Source organism: Fundulus heteroclitus, chromosome 7 (genome assembly GCF_011125445.2).
Source record: "Fundulus heteroclitus isolate FHET01 chromosome 7, MU-UCD_Fhet_4.1, whole genome shotgun sequence".
In the NCBI taxonomy this organism is placed as follows: domain Eukaryota; kingdom Metazoa; phylum Chordata; class Actinopteri; order Cyprinodontiformes; family Fundulidae; genus Fundulus; species Fundulus heteroclitus.
This window is the reverse complement of record NC_046367.1, coordinates 20,165,368-20,176,175: the sequence shown is the minus strand read 5'-3', so window position 1 is coordinate 20,176,175 and position 10,808 is coordinate 20,165,368. Positions and strand designations below refer to the sequence as shown.

The following is a 10,808-nucleotide window of genomic DNA, read 5'->3' as shown; positions in this document are numbered from 1 at the left end:
TCATACAAGTACATATTTCTAAATAACGTTTTTCAAGTAAATGTAAATGAGTAAAGCTAACTAGCTCCTACACACCTTTGACCATAAGGTACAAGCCTGAACACAACTGAAAATGAAAGTTATAAAAATTATAATGCAGACTCCGTACACACCATCAGTAAGAAGGACAGGCACGTTGTGTGATGTCCTACAAACTTAGCACCTAAATCAAAGTGGATCTGTGGTGACGCACATTCTGAGAAGCACACTCACGTAGACCGTGCTGGATGGGCCCAAAGTGTGAACGTGGGAGGGTGGGGTTGCACAAAACATATCTAAAACTTTCCTAGAAACCGTGTGGGTCTCTGTTGTTAGCAAGCCTGGATACAGTAGCCATCACACTGGAGGTTTGGGACTGTGTCTCCTGCGAGAGCAAAATAAGAGGACGTGGGGACAGATGAGAAATCTGAGCATAGGAAATCCTCACTGATCCATGACATCACCGCAATCCTATATGGAAAACACAACAAGTCACCATGGAAAATTCTGGCGAGTAAATCCATTTTATATCACAAAGGAAATTTTGCGAGAGTGAACCCTGGGGTGAGTGTGTAAGAGGGTGAGAAGAACAACTGAGTGACCTTAAAAGGCTACATGGTCGCGCTGGTGACTGAGTGAGGACACGAAAGGGGGCCTCGAGGGTTATCTCTCGGAGGTGCTGCTGTATTTATAGATCTCAAAAGAAAAAAAAAAAAAGAAAAACCCTGCCCCCACACCACAGCCCCTCATCCCACCCCATTTCCAATTAGCCCTTGATGGGTTGGCTAATGTAATCAGGAGTAAATACAGCACGCCCAGAGCCTCCTCTCTCAGTCTGCCCCAGACTCAGCACAGGCGCACACTCCTCACACAGGAAGGTAAGAGCCAAATTCTGTTCAGCTCCTCCACTCATCCATCCATTCATTCATTCACCTGTCCATCCTTCTCTCTTCTTCACTGGTCTTCATTCACCATGTCCTCTGTTCTGCTCACCGGCATCCTCGTGTGTGCCTCCCTTTCCACCCATACATGTTCTCCTGTTTTTTCAGCTGCACAAGATCCCTAATCGTTTACCCACTCCTCATCCCTCGCTCCACTTTCTTCTCCCTTTCTGTGCAAAATAAAACCTCTGAAAATCGGTTTATCTAAGTTTACAGAGCTAATTTGGGCCTTTTCCCTCCTGTTTTTATCATCATGCTTAATACTCCTGCAAGAGAAACATTACAGAGGAAATTGAAAAGGGGTGGCTTTCATTTGATGCCAAAATGCTGTTCATGATAAAGTATCACCGTGACATCTGATATTTAGTTTGGGTATTAAACATGACTGCCAGTGAGCATTTGTCCCTAATATGCTCCATATATGTAGCAAATTACGTTTTTTTCACACGTTTGTTATTTGTAGGGATTTATTTTTCAATTGAGTTTCATTTGAAATAAAAAAAAAACATAAAAACTCAAAATCCAATAGAATCCTTTCCAAATTAAAGCCTAATTTGCCCTCGCATTTAACTTCATTATCGACTTAAAAGGCTGTACTTAACGTGCTTATGCCAAACTGTGTTTAATTGAGAAGGAATGTCCTCGTGATTTGTTGCTTTGGAAGAGCAGCAAAGCTCGGACATCACTTGCAAGCTCTCAGTCCCATAAAGTAAAAGTGAACACATTTTTTAAATGCTGGGAGATTACTTAAAAAAAAAAAAAACAATAAAAAAAAACATCTGGAAGCTTGGGGAAAAAAAACGCAAATTACATTGTTTTTACTCATTTCTTTCTATAAGCTTTATTTTAAATGTAAAGAACGGTTTAATGCATTGGAGTTAAAAGGGTCTCTCCCATTTCAAAAGGCAGGCACACTTTCTTTTGAGTTAAAGCTTGTTGAGGTTAAATTCCTCATATCTCAGTCTGTCTCCCAGATGGGTGTCCATCAAAGCCGACCCCAGAATCTGACAAAACAGCTGCACGGCACATCCAAATAGCTACAGGTCTTATTTGTGGCAGTTCAGATTATCTTTCCGTATTTTTAGGAGTTAGATAAATCCTTATATAAGCTAGGTGAGTCATAGAGGGACCGACAGACAATGAGGGAATGTGGGAGGGGTCGACTGCGCTCGTAATGGAGAGGCACAGATGGATTAAAAGTCTCCGTTTTGTCCAGACAAAAGATGGTGATCTCCTCGGATCCAAGAGAATCCCCACCAAATCGGTCACGGGTCTCGTTTTAAAGCAAGCCTGGCTCAGAGTCAGACACGAAGAATGGACAAAGCAGACTGGATTTTTCTAAAATAGTTCAGATGACAGAAAACACAGTATTACAGCAACAAAGGTAGATCCCAAGCAGCTGCTGGTTTTTAATAGTCGTTACTACGAGTGTGGCTCACAATGGCCGAGGGAAACAGGGATCTGGCGCTGACAGTTGGAGGTGAGGCCCTGGATGGGTCAGCGCACACTTGCATAGCGGGCGTTGGTATGCAGGGAGGGCAAGTGTCGACTGTCTCTAAGCAGGGCTGATAGTAGTTATTAATATCCTCCTCGCCCGGTCACTCTTTGCTCCTGATGCAGAGAACAAAATGAAAGTCTGTAGGAGCATTAGAGAGAATGTATGGACAAAAATTTTTTTTCTTTTTCACTAGGAAAGATATTTACGTCCAGGTTAACAAATAAAATAAAAAAAATACCATCTTTTGTGTCTCAGGTGAGCGACTCTTGGTCAAAATGACCGAGCGCTATGACTGCCACTACTGCAAGGAGTCCCTGTTTGGGAAGAAGTACGTCCTTCGAGAGGAGAATCCCTATTGCGTGAAATGTTACGAGAGCCTGTACTCCAACACCTGTGAGGAGTGCAAGAAGCCCATTGGCTGTAACACCAGGGTAAGGGATTAAACAAAAACCACTGCATACATATACGAGATGTTGTGAGACTGGCTCAGCCTGGCTTCCATTGTCTGGCCTTCCTTCAGGATCTGTCCTACAAGGACCGCCACTGGCACGAGGACTGCTTCAAGTGCTTCCAGTGCAAGCGCACCCTGGTGGACAAGCCGTTCTCCACCAAAGATGATCAGCTTCTTTGCACCGAGTGCTACTCCAATGAGTATTCCTCCAAGTGCCACGAGTGCAAGAAAACCATCATGCCAGGTAAGAAGAGAGCAGGGACAAGTTGCAACGATTTTAGACTTTTAGGCAACAATAGTTGTCTTTGAACAGCTTTGATGTGATCAAGGGCAGGGATGGGAAGGACGGAGAGTGCTGGTGGTTGAGAGTGATGCCCTATGGGAGAGCCCTGATTTCTGCAGCTTGATTAGTCACTGTTCACGGCACATGCCCGTCCACCATTTAATGGTGATGCATTTAAGCAATTAAAAACTAATCTGTGGCCCAAGGAATTCATAAGACTTCAGAAAAAACAGAGTGCATATTGACACTGGTGGCCAGAGCTTGGAGGCATTTACCCAATTAATAAAACACTTTGGCGGGAAAGCTCAGCAAGCTATTCATGATAAAATAAACAAGAATACCAGCGCTACAGGTGACAACAGCTGAACAGACATGCATGTGGGGGTAATTACAGGTTAATATTAAATCAATGTCTGCATTAACACCGATACTAAATACTGTTCAACGGTCCTTTTGGTATCGATCAACATGTTTTCCACACGGAAACAAAACATACGGCTACTTTTCTAACCTCCTGCTGCTTGTGGCTCTGGTGCATCACTACTATTAGCTTGTTACATAAACAGGAAACATTTGGGAACATTTTCAGTTTCAACTTAATTTATCTGGCTTGGTGTTTCCTCTCCTCTTTAACCGTTTATGTTACCTTGTTTGGGAGGCCAGTTATTTTTTTTGTTGTTGTTGAGAACAGCATGAAACAGAGCCCTGCTTTTCACCTTTTCTAACCAAAACTAATCAGAACAGAATATGTCGCGCAAGTAGAGCATCTTCAGAGAAGCATGAGCTGGTAAAGAAAGTATTGTTAGCATGTATGAGAAATGTATGGCTCCTTTTTTATTAATAATAGCAGTGTAAATCTAGTTTAGTAACCTCGCGCGACTATAAACAACTCATTAAACAGATTATTTGTATTCTCTAGAAATCATAAATTTTCTTTTAAAACTATGCAATAACAAAAAAAAGAAGAAAACAAGAACTAATGTTCAGTCTTTTTATGTAGTTTAAATATTATTATCAATTTTGGATTTTGAGGAGTATAAATGGACAAGATGCACCCCAACCACTCACCACTGGTATAACCCTGGTTATATTCATCAAGATGGCATTAAACACCTTTCAAAGTCTAGCCAGTCTTAACCAAGCTAATAGTTCTGTCTCTTTAACCTTCTGCGTTCTCATCCATCTTGATTTCCTCAAGGCTCCAGGAAGATGGAGCACAAGGGCAACAGCTGGCATGAGACCTGCTTCACCTGCAAGAGATGCCAGCAGCCAATCGGCACCAAGAGCTTCATCCCGAAGGACAACCAGAACTTCTGTGTGCCCTGCTACGAGAAGCAGTTTGCCATGCAGTGCGTGCACTGCAAGAAAGTAAGACTTCCAGCTCTGGCTATATGTCCGTTTATGCAACAAGAAAGGGTTATAATATGATGCTTATTCTGATTAGCCCATCACCACTGGTGGGGTGACCTACCGTGACCAACCCTGGCACAAGGACTGCTTCCTGTGCACCAGCTGCAAGCAGCAGCTGTCTGGCCAGAGGTTCACCTCCAGAGATGACTTTGCCTACTGTCTGAACTGCTTCTGCAACCTTTATGCCAAGAAGTGTGCCTCCTGCACCACCCCGATTAGTGGTAATCAATAAACCAAAAGAATCCTTGTGCTGAAACATGTTTCTTGGGTGCACTGATGTAGACGTGATGCTTCTGTTCAGGTCTGGGAGGCAGCAAATACATCTCCTTCGAGGAGCGCCAGTGGCACAATGACTGCTTCAACTGCAAGAAGTGCTCCGTGTCCCTGGTTGGCCGTGGCTTCCTGACTGAACGGGACGATATCCTGTGCCCAGAATGCGGCAAGGATATCTAACCCAACCTGCGGGATAGCGATACAGCTAACGAATGGCAAAGATTCAATAAGTACCATTAGAGCACAAAGCACTGCATCTTTAGTATGACTAGGATTGTACATCTTTTTCAGCTCTGAACTGCAAACTAACAATGGTGTTCCTTGATTTCATGAAGCTTGTTCAGATATACGTAAGCTCCTTCAGAGAGTAAAATCCTTTACTAATAAAGTAACTTTAGTCAGGAATGTAAAGAGGTGCATGCTAAAGAACCGTAAAGTAACAGCATTAATGGAAAACTGTCGGCTTTGAAGTGTAACTAGATAAGTGTTTTGTGAGCCGCAAAACCTAAAGTAAATAAAGTTTTGTAGTGGACTTCGTTGAGAAATAAGTTGAAGAATGTAGCATCTGAACTCCTTCTTACATTTCCTCTGGAGAGCAAAAGACAGATGAACGTTCAGTCACAAAACACAGCAATAAATAAAATGAATGCAATAAAAACTGAACTGTACTGTGTTTTCTTAGGGGTATCCCCACCCCATGAACCTTTTTCACATTTTGTCAGAGTTCAAGCGCATATTTGAATGTATTTTCAAACTTTTAGAGCGGGGTTAGGTTTATCCTAAGCTCTGAACTTCTCACACCGCACTTTTTAATCCATCACATGAAAATGGAAAGAGAATGGCACAACTGCAAACCTACAAAGCTGTGACAGACCAGCTAAACCGATAGGCAAGGAGCCTGGAGGAAGCCCTAAAGACTTAACGAGGCAAAAAATACTGTTGGATAAGGCCATATTTCATAAACAACCCGTTCGCTCACTACTAAAACTTACCTGCCTCTCATTTGGGTGACCGGGGCTCCGCGGGGTTGGTAAGCTGTCGCCGCTGGTTTGTGGGGGCTCTCTGCTGCTGTCCTCTTGGTGGATGTCCCTGAGCTCTGTGGACCCATCACTGAGCACATGCAAGGCCTACGCCGCATATTTTGAATGTTCACAAACACACATTTATGCTTTTGTAATACAGTAGTTGTGTAGACCTGTAGTTCTCTCCATTAGAATCAACAGCGTCCTTCCATACCCTTGCTGCTGGTGTTGTTGCCATCTTGTTTTTTGTTAGTTTTGTCTCTTTTGTCTATGCAGGTGTTCATGGTCATCTTTCCTCAGTTTCCACATGGTGGCTGCAGGATTTTTTTTTTGTAGCAGCTGGTCATGTATTGTTTGGCATCAGCTGGTATAGAATACCGTAGCAGCAATACAATAAACCATCAATGGAGGATTTAAATCCTTGGTAAAGCAAATATATTTGGCATAATTACAGCAGCCAGAGCATCATTTTGCTCACCATGAGGCTGGACATGACAAATAAAAATAAAAATTAATAAATGGAATATTAGTTCTTGGGTGTGTTTGCTGAAAATAAGTAATTAAGTAGTTTCTATTAGGGCTGTGAACAAAATTAACCCTACAGGGGAAAAAAAAAAAAGACATTTTAAAGGGATTTGAAAGGAATTTCAGATTTCATTCATCCTCTAAAAGTATGAAAACGCTTAACAGCGTCAAAACCGATAAGCTTTCCTCAAGAAGGTGACAAAGGGCATTCCTTGTGTTGACAATTTATTTTTTAAAAACTGTACAAATGTGGAAAACGTTTTTCCCTGTGTTTTTCATGAACTCCACATCACAGACCTCAGCTGCGAAGTGAATTTACCAATAAATACAGCATTAAAGAAATCTTTGCAACTTTGCATAAATGTACCATATTCAATATACAAAAGTAGTTCTAGTTTTCCCGCACCTTTTCGTTTAATGCCTATTTAATACTGGAGAATAGCCGATCTGTAAATGGCTGACCCTGCATTTTTTCCATCAAGAATTTTTGAAATATTACTGAAGAAAACGGTGGTCTTAGTGGAATTATAGCAACAACTCACAGGTATCCACTGGTTACCAAATGACACTGTTTTTTATGCACTTCTACAATGTAGTGAACAGGATAACCTCATTGGCTCGTGGATATTTCCGTTCTTATCAAAGTGTTAAATTCTTCTGCATTTATTTAATGAACCAAGAAACTTGCATGTCCATCAAATACATGAAACCATGAACAGTAAATATTAGTTTTTATATAAAAAAAAACAAAAAAAAAAAACACAAGATGAGAGATGCTGGCTATGAGGACAAAAAGGGCACTTGAGGTTGCAAAAAGGAATCTCCTGGCTTCAACAAGCAGGGTTGATCTCCTGAGCGTCGCTCTACTGTGTTGAATGTCTGCCATAAACAACATTAAAGGGAGAACATCTGAAAGAGGTTCCTCACATCTTCTAGTAGGAAAACTGTAATCGTGAATGTTATGGTGGTGGGCTGTGAGAAGTAAAAGAGATGAAGGGGAGATTTCTATGTACGAGCCTGAGCTGCTCTCCCGGGTCAGAGCTCAGGGCCACGTTATGTGTTGGATCTTTTTCTTCACTTCTGGAGATTTTAGGGCACTCTGGGAAAAAAAAAGAAAAAGGAATCACCACACCTTTGCTAATCATTATTTTGCCATTTTAAAAACAGTATTCATTAATTTTGCTTACAGTGAAATAGCATTAGCTGGTATAGTACTGTATTGTGCATATCTTTTAATGTTCTCCACCTTCATCATCTTAAAAAAACAAAAACAACAACATAGAAACCACACAAACAGTCCATTGATGAGAGGAGTGTCCTACCGAAGTATCTGCATCCCGTTTGAGGTTTGCGGTGTCAGAGCTATGATGTGTGGACGAGGACGATGAAGTGCCTGAGAGTTTACGGATGGGGTTGGACAGATTAGCAGCTGGAGGACGTTTCAATCTGTCTGTGACTGCGGTTGTCCCCGGCGTGCCCTCGGGTTTCTTCACTTTCAGCGGGCCTGACTGAGAGGACTTCCCGTCAAACACAATCAGGGGCCTTTTTCTATGATGGTCATTATTGGGACTGGAAAACAAGATGAAATAACCAACAGACGCTCAGTCAGAGATAAGCATCTGTACAAAGGCTACGTGGCATGGTGATTAGATACGGTGTGAGCTATTTCAATGCTAATTGATGGTGCACCGTTTCTTGCCCTGTGATTAAGTTCAGATCCAAAATGGAATTTACAGGTTTGATTTGGCACTGACTCCCAGGCACAGGGCTGCTCTAGTCAGCGGAGAGCTTTCAGGGATTCCCCGGCTACGAGCTACTTTCAGGAGGCACCTCTGCAAAAGCAGCTAGCTGCTTCCCCCAGACTCAGAGGCCGCTGCCTTGTACCGCATGAGGTGGATGGATGGACACTTCAGAGACAAAACTCAACAGCTTTCAGTGTAAAACGAGAGACGGTACAGCACATCTGCTTATAGAAAGCTGAAGTCCTTTTTCATTTCTTTTTTTTCCCCTTCAGGTGTGGTTCATAGTTTGTAAATGGTAAAATTATATTTCGGTTTAACCCACTCCGTTCATAGTGGTCCCTAATATTAATCTCGTTAATGTCATTTTCTGGACCTCCTCTGTGAAAAACCTTCTGTCTCCTCGCCCCTCAGCCAATAAATGAAATGCAGTGTGTTTGCTCCAAACGCCACTCGAGTCCACTCAGTTTGCCCCAGCTCATCAGTAGGGCCAGAGGAACCCGAACTGGCCCTGGAAAAAAAACAAAACAAAACAAAAAAAACGCCCCTGGAACGCTCACAAGTGTGCGGAGTCGAGTGGTGTGCGGCCAAACCAAGCTGATGGATCTGGGGCTATACACCAAAGACTGGACTTCCTGCTGCAACTCAAGAGGTACAACTTTCCACAGGAGCTGCTGGTCTTTAGCGTTGCCTGCCAGATGAATTCTCGCGGTATTTGTGTGTTCACAAACACACTAGACTCCATCTTGTACCGCTCCGGCTTCAGCACCACAAACGGTTCAGGATCAATCACGTGACTTGGTTTAAAGCGGGACAAACTGGTGCGACGAAAGCAAGAGCTGCTGAGCCCACCGCGGAATCAGCACAACCATGGCAGCGCAGGAGGACGCACGAGAACGTTGAGGGCTACACATTATCAATGTGGCTGGCCAGGTTAGCTGGGCTTCTTCTACACAGCCACCGTTTAGTCTGTGCTGTGTTCATCTATCACTGTGTGGCTTGGCTATTCCACAAAACACAACAGGTATGATTTTAAACGGTTTACTGGCACATAAAAATTAAGTAATTGTTCTCTTCATGTGGATTTTACTTTATTAGATCACATCTGCTGTCTGTGTCTTCATATAACAATAATAGAATATCAATAATAATAGTATAATAAGTAAAAAGAAAGTGTTTTGGAAATTGATGCACATGTTTGACATTGGCACTTACAATGCAATAAAAAATGCAAAATGTATTTCATGCTTAGCTATGTCATTACAAACCACTATCTTAGAAATGTGTTCAGGCTGCACGTCCTGGTTTATTTTTGTTTTCTGGTGTCAGAAAACACGTGGGGCAACACATTAAAATCAATGTAGGGGTGCCTAGAGGTAAGCAATGTGAAAGTAGCCCAGCTGATGGCAGGCAATAACGTCACACAAATAAAACACGCCAGTGTCCTGATCCACAGCCTGCAGTGTGAGCCTTTAACTTTCTGACCTGTGTCCAGCTGATGACTGCCTCCCCCGGCTGCTCTCCATCCTTCGTCCCCAGCGGCTGTTGGGTAAAGCCCTCTGCGGCAGCGGGATGACATGCCGCAGGTAGAGGTCTGTGAGCCGGTCCCTGTCTTCACAGCCCCTGGTGCCGACATTTCTCTGGTTCAGAACAAAGAAAACACGCAGACGGCTTACCTCTGAGCCCGACATTATAACAACACCGAACGCACAGAGAAAGAGCTAAAGTAAAACAGCCAGACTGTTTAGCTGATATGCTAAAGTGTCACTATTGTTGATTTTTTTCTCCCACTAAAGGGTTATTTCCGCTTCCACCTTCAACGTTTAACTCACCTCCCTTAAAATGAGCTGCAAAAAGTCTTGAGATAGAAGCTCAGGGTGCAGCAAGAGATCCGCGTCTGAGGTTGAAACGCTCTGTTTATTTTCTCCTCTGGCAGCAGCCATTGTTGCGTCTCTTCTTCGGAGAATTATCAACGACAGCGTCTGCTCTGCATGCGCGTCACCGCTCCCTGCTGGACACCTAGAGTACACAGTTTATTTATTTGATTGAAATGAAAACAGTAGATATATTATATCATACAATATATAACGTTTTTCTTGAAACTAGAATCGTATTTTTTTTTATTTACACATATGACTTGATCAGTTTTTCGTTTGGTTTTTATCTGAGCTTCAAGAGTAAAACTTTTTTTTTTTTTTTTTGGTATTTTTTGCGGCTCTAGTGGTTCGCTTTTTGTCACAGTAGACTGACAGGAAGGGGGTGGAAGAGGGGGAGAGACATGTGGCAAATGACCGCGGGTCGGATTCGATCCCACGGTCAACCGCGTCGAGGAGCCCCGCGTACACTTACTCGTCACTAGGGTTACTTGAATAACCCTAAACTTTAATTACCTAATTTTTAGTTGATTTATGAGGAGTTTTATTAGGAGTTTATGTATATTTTTACTTTCCACGAATTTGCTCTCTTTTTTTTGCATAATTACTTTTGTTTTCATAATTTATACACTAAATATATTTCACTATTTGCAGTTGAGTAATTTTAATATTTATAGGTAATATTTGTTTCATTATATTTTCCTGGTTTTCTAGTCGGGATACGAGTATGTAAGTTTCTATGTCTTATCCAGTTATGAATTCTGATCAGATTTC

At 42.3% G+C, this 10,808-nt stretch overlaps 2 protein-coding genes across 3 annotated transcripts; one reads left to right on the top strand and one right to left on the bottom strand.

Annotated features, from left to right (window-relative positions):
- Window positions 1–793: 793 nt before the first annotated feature.
- Window positions 794–5,532, top strand: fhl2a (four and a half LIM domains 2a). Of its 2 annotated transcripts, none has more exons than XM_012864467.3 (6): window positions 794–896; window positions 2,713–2,888; window positions 2,978–3,152; window positions 4,390–4,559; window positions 4,636–4,822; window positions 4,903–5,532. In XM_012864467.3, the coding sequence occupies exons 2-6, from the start codon at window positions 2,733–2,735 to the stop codon at window positions 5,052–5,054; spliced, it is 840 nt and encodes a 279-aa protein (XP_012719921.1). In that variant the 5' UTR covers window positions 794–896; window positions 2,713–2,732; the 3' UTR covers window positions 5,055–5,532. The 2 variants fall into 2 exon arrangements, with proteins under 2 accessions (XP_012719921.1, XP_035995029.1); XM_036139136.1 differs by lacking the exon at window positions 794–896 and adding an exon at window positions 2,551–2,617.
- Window positions 5,533–6,629: 1,097 nt separating this feature from the next.
- c7h2orf49 (chromosome 7 C2orf49 homolog) lies at window positions 6,630–10,185 on the bottom strand. The gene is made up of 4 exons (XM_012864212.3): window positions 9,993–10,185; window positions 9,646–9,800; window positions 7,744–7,990; window positions 6,630–7,520 (listed from the first exon to the last, which is right to left on the bottom strand). The coding sequence occupies exons 1-4, from the start codon at window positions 10,101–10,103 to the stop codon at window positions 7,464–7,466; spliced, it is 570 nt and encodes a 189-aa protein (XP_012719666.2). The 5' UTR covers window positions 10,104–10,185; the 3' UTR covers window positions 6,630–7,463.
- Between the last annotated feature and the right edge of the window lie 623 nt (window positions 10,186–10,808).